We start from the raw sequence: 6,000 nt of genomic DNA on the forward strand, positions 1-6,000 counted from the left end.
ATATAACTTTGGAAGGATCTCAAGACATAATAAAAAAGCAACATTAGAGCCTTAATGATTTGCAGACTGATACTCTTATCATGAAGTCTAATTTAAAAAAACACCTTCATATAAATGATTATTTAAATGCAAAATAAAATGTAAAACAATGAAGCCTTGATAATATGAATGCAAGTGAGAGGAAACACAAAATGACTATTCATGTGTTTAAAGGTTAAAAGGAAGTTTCTATGTCTTTGGAGAAAATGCAAATATTAATTTGGGGGAATGATTCTAAACGTCACATTCACATTTGTGTACTCCAAGCTTTTTGTGGTCCTTAATGAAAGTCACCACACTATATTCAAGGGCAAGGATATGAAAACTATAAGAATCCTGATATTTTGCAAAACAAGGATCACAAAAGTAATGGATATACAATTAGCACCATACTGTAAAATAAAGTACCTGAACAGACAATACCACTTTTTGCAGAACATAAGAATGGCCATACTGGGTCAGACCAAAGGTCCATCTAGCCCAGTATCCTGTCTTTTGACAATGGCCAATACGAGGTGCCCCAGGGGGAATGAACAGAACATGTAATCATCAAGTGATCCATCCCCTGTCACCCATTCCCAGCTTCTGGCAAACAGAGGCTAGGGACACCATCCCCATCCATCCTGGCTAATAGCCATTGAGTTCAGCCTTGCTATCTTTCTTTCATCAAAAGTTAAAACTTGATCTCCTCTGATTGTTTCAAACACTGATGTAAAATATACCATGTCTAACAGATTATTTAGCTGGTGTATACAATAAATTAGATGTTTTTCACAAGTCTCACCCCCACCCCCCGCTTTTTTTTTTTAAACAAACAAGCAGAGTATTTGGGCGTACATATCCTGTTTCCTTTTTACCACGGAGCTAGCAGCAATCTTCTACATGTTTTCATGCTATTTCTTTCACTTCTGCAGTAGCTGAGGACTCCATTAATTATCACAGTTTATTTATTAGACAGTAACTTATGGAGACTTGTGCTTAAGCGTAGCAAAAAATACAGTTATACAGATGACAAGTTCAGCCTCCACATAAGACAGTTTTAGGAGTGTTGCTTCTGGAACGTGTCTTCTCAGGAGAGCACAAATCATCACACAATTCACATAGGGTTTGAAATAAAAATGAATGGAACAAAAATAAAAATAGAATTGTCATGTACTAAATGTTCCTCAAAACTACTATACTATAATATACAAATTATAGTTACTACATGAAGTGGCAATCAGTGGTTCTGTATTTGTTTCAAGCTATTACTGAAGTCAGACAAGGTAACTATACAAACCTTTTTATATACACTAACCTTGCAAAGTAGTTGGGAGTCTGTGCGGGCGGGGGTGGACGGGGGGGGCACAAATTTTACTTCATGTTTTCACATTATAGGTTTGCCACTGGGAAATGTGGAACTGAAATTTAGGCATAAATTTTATTTTTATAAAATCAGTCTTCAAGATTAATCTTTGCCTATCAACTTCTACCACTGCCATAACATACAAATTGTTCTGCTTGAAATACATAGACCAGATACATATTGTGGTGATAACTTTTGAGATTTATCTCTAAACATGAAAGAGATGGTACTTTTTTCAGAGGCATAAATTGTATTTAGTACTAAACCTTATTGCAATTTTTGTTTTAAAAGTCAGAAAAGCCTGCCTATTAGGAAATCTAGAAGGATATTTACTCTAAATTTAATCAATATATATCTGTATGCTACCTGTCAATCAGGCACATGAAGCCAAATTAATCCCTCATGTCACTTTGTGGAAGCCAATGGAGTTGGATCAGGGATGAATCAGACCCAGGACTTTTAGTTTTTGTTTTCATTAGATGAACTTTCATTTTTATTCATACTGTAAATGAGAACAATGAATAATGACGACTTCCATACACCTGCTGCAGGGGTGCAGCTAGAAGTCCAAATGAATGGGGTGATTAATCCCCTCCACCCCAAAAACTGACTTCAGAGTAATGATTTGAAAGAGATTTAACAGATTTTCTGAAACATCACAGAAGCTGAAGTCCCAAACTTTTCTAAATACGGGGTCTCAGAAATAGGGTAATCCTAACAGATTTTAAATTGTTGGCCTAAATTTTCAAAACTGACTAGTGATTTTTGGTGACTCAGTTATAGGTTACCAATTTAAGATACAATAAAGGGACCTGATTTTCAGAAGGTAAGTGCAAAGTGCTTTCAAAAAATTAGGCCCCTTCAAGGTGCCTCAAGTTGGCCACCCAAAATGTAAGCACCCTAATCACTAGTCACTTTTGAGAATGTAAGTTACTACTACTACAACAGTTGTTTGTTAACTGAATCTGGACTTACTTTAAAGGATTTATTAGGTTATGTATTTATTCATTCAGATTTATACACGTTAAATAAAGATCACCTATCCATATGTTCCAGGCACACTAGAGACAACCCGAAAATTCAACAAAATCAGTGCCCAAATGTAATTAAAGTATAGCAGTACAATTCAAAACAACCCACCAATAGCAACCAGGCAATCCAATACCAAATTTACCTCCCCCTCTAACAATTGTCCTCCTATTTTCAACTGGCTGAAGAAAAAAGACGAAGTTTGCCATCTGAAGGTAGTCCAAGTTAACCTCTTTGGACAAGAAGGTGAGCGAACTGTAAAGCAATTTTCATGGAAAGCACTATGCCACAGCAGCTCCTTCTCAGGTCTAATAGTGAGACTTCAGCTCAAACATCTCATCTGATCTCACCTGTGGTGGTCTGGTAGACAGGCAGGTTCTAAGCTGTTTAGGGCTGTATAATCAAAATAGACACCTTAAACAACACCTGGAAACCTACAAGTCACTAGTGAAGTTCATGGAACATGGGTTGAATATGTTCACAGCAAGGTATTGCACTTAATAGATGAGCTGAAATATTGCACCAACTCCAGTTCGTGGTTTTAAGGTGTATCCCTATGTGCATCATGGTAATCTAATCTTAAAATGACAGACATGAATGACAGTTACAAAGTCCACATCCAAGAAGCACACACAATTTTATCTGGTTGAAAAAAAAAAATAGTCCCCTAGCTCCACTGGACACATACATAGCTTTTAACAACAACTACCTTTAAGCTTTCAGTTATTCTGACTAGTTGGCTGTTTTTGATGGCCCAAAAGGCTCTCAGTTCAGGACAAAACAGGGAACATTTTGAAAGGAGCTCAGGTTTTTCACATCTGCCAGACAGACTCTTTTGTAGAACACCATTTCTGGAGATGGAATCTAACTGTTTCTCATGAAATACCAATCCTTTTTGTCCTCCACAGCCTGGCCCAATAGAGAACATGAAGTACTTTTATTGCATTCTGTGTGCCAAAAGCTTCCCACCCATGCTTTGAATTCACCTTATTTTTCAGTAATTCCCCCTTATGATAATAAAAGTGTTCATGAAGGTGGAAAAGAAAAGTTACTAAGCTAAAACACCCCAAATGTTTACCTTTGAACAGACTCAATGAGCGGACAACATTTATTACCAAACAAATAGCTTTATCAACAAATGCAATCCATTATGAAAATAATAGATATACCATAAACCCTTTTAGAGGTTTACTAGAGCTTTTTTCTATCTACTGGAAATTTTAGTTATGAGTTCCATTGTGCCAAGGACAGACCAGTCTTTTACAGACACTTACCCTCTGACAGCATGAATAAGTCTCAGTGATGGATAGGCGGTTCGCACTTTCAATTTATTCTTAAGGATTAATGCATTAACCCACTCCACATGCTTCTCTCCGCCTTTCACCATGAAAGCAGGGATCCAAAGGACACTGTCATTCAGCATGGATAGTCTATGCACAAATTTTTCTCTGTCACTCTCATTCCGAAAGCCTCCAAATGCTCTTTGTACAACTGATGGATTCATGGTAATAAAATCAGATTTAGTTCCCACATCTGCAGCAAACTCCACCACAGGGGCTAGATTGCACCTGAAGAGGAAAAAATTAATGGACAAATGAAAATAAATATGAACCATTAACTTAGATAAGGGTATGCATGAAGGAAAAGCTGAAAATGAACATGTAAAACTATTTCAAACTAGGTGAGCTAAAAAGTACCAATGGTAATCTGCATGATATTACTTAGTGCTGTATAAAGCCTGGATGTTCCCAGCATGTTCTAAAAAAGGTATTAAGTGTAATCAACTCAGTGAAGAAGATACTGTATAGTACATTTAAAATTCATATAATTAGTGTTCAAACAGAATGTGTCAATACGTAGACAAGTGCTTAACAATAACAATATGTCTCTTACAGCTATTGTTATTTTCACTAATGTGCATTTGTTTAACCTATCTTGATTAAATTCCTTGGAAACAGCTCAAGCTCTTAAAGGTAGTCATGCCAATCAAGTAAAATTCATTTATTTTTGTTATCCATTATGTAGTTTGTACAGCATAGCATTTCATACCAATCACAAATAACTGTCAGAAAAATCAAACTGGTTTGGGTTTGTTTCGTTGTCAGTAAAGCTGGATGAAAAATTCTGACAATCACGATTTGGATGACATTTTTCATCTAAGTTTCAAGTTTTGACCAAAAGAGTGACTTTTTTTTATGAAAATTATGTCCCGTTTTTAGACCAGCGGAAGTTGTCAGTGACCCCTTTGCTTTCTCCAATTTTGAGCTTGTTCAGGCCTTTTCCACCAACATGTAACTTCTAATAATCACCAACTAAGCAAAAAGAGACCAGTCTCTTAAAGTTTTACTGTAACATATTGGCCACTAAGCTCATCATTAGTAACACATCCACATATTATACACCTGATAATATTTAAAATCTGTTCTAGAATAAATTGCATTTAAAACTTTTAATATATAAAATATATCTCCAGAAGAATATGAGAATCTATTTACTGCATATACGCACAGGACAAACAAGTATCAACATAGGTAGGGTTTTTCTTACTAATTTCTTTGTTTCTGCAGCTGTTGCCTTGCAACAAAATCTTCCTACTCTTCCACTGAGTAATCATTTTGTTTGTGACAAAAATGGGATGTAATTTTAGCAAAAATTGTCAGAAAATTTCATGTAGTGACTATTCTATGCTGCTCATCAGAATCATAAATGTGCCCCTTGAAAACATTGAATTTATCCTCACAACACTGCCGTCCCAGTCTAGTGCTTTAATCACAAGAGCTGCCTTCCTCTCAATAATTCTCAAACAGGGTAAGTTTAAATGAAGAAAGTTAAGTGTGAAGTAGGAGTTGAAGTGGAAAAACATATTGGGTCCATGTCATATCTGTGTTGTAACTCAAATGAAGTAACTAGAGTTTGTACAGGTGCCAGCACAATGGCTAATTCTGAATGTGATCCTTGGCACTACTATAATATAAATAATAGTTATTATAATAGAGGTTAATTCATTTCACAAGAAACAAGATTTGCAATGCAAATTCTATTACCTGCACATACAAGTGCTAGAATCACATCGATGTGAAGGATATGGTGCTGAAATTTTTTTTATGTAAAACTGCACTGACACAAATTTGGCCAATATGCCTTTAAGACAAACCTCTTCTGATCTGGCAACAGTACTGTTTAGGTAGCATCATCTCTCTTCAATTACAAAGGTTTTCTGCAGTTAGAAAATGGTGCCTAAATGTAATTTCCCCATAAACCTGAAAAATAATTATAAGGGCTAATATCTTGTGAGTTATCACCAATTCATGAGAAACATACCTAATGCAAAAGGTTATGTTTTATAATGGTGTACTTTTTTGACCTAAAAAGCAACAGAGGGTCCTGTGGCACCTTTAAGACTAACAGAAGTACTGCCAGATATATTGGGTCAAAAAATCAGAGGGGTAGCCGTGTTAGTCTGAATCTGTAAAAAGCAACAGAGGGTCCTGTGGCACCTTTAAGACTAACAGAAGTATTGGGAGCATAAGCTTTCGTGGGTAAGAACCTCACTTCTTCAGATGCAAGAAGTGAGGTTCTTACCCACG

General features: G+C 36.0%; 1 protein-coding gene across 1 annotated transcript in view; it reads right to left on the bottom strand.

Moving 5' to 3' along the window:
* Positions 1–6,000, bottom strand: part of ST8SIA4 (ST8 alpha-N-acetyl-neuraminide alpha-2,8-sialyltransferase 4) — an 81,154-nt gene that overhangs the window by 31,645 nt on the left and 43,509 nt on the right. Inside the window, exon 4 of the mRNA XM_024196563.2 lies at positions 3,688–3,981. Coding sequence (XP_024052331.1) covers positions 3,688–3,981 — 294 coding nt within the window. The remainder of the gene's footprint in view (positions 1–3,687; positions 3,982–6,000) is intronic.

The sequence above is a fragment of the Terrapene carolina genome, unplaced genomic scaffold (assembly GCF_002925995.2).
Source record: "Terrapene carolina triunguis isolate 2854851 unplaced genomic scaffold, T_m_triunguis-2.0 Scaffold69, whole genome shotgun sequence".
In the NCBI taxonomy this organism is placed as follows: domain Eukaryota; kingdom Metazoa; phylum Chordata; order Testudines; family Emydidae; genus Terrapene; species Terrapene triunguis.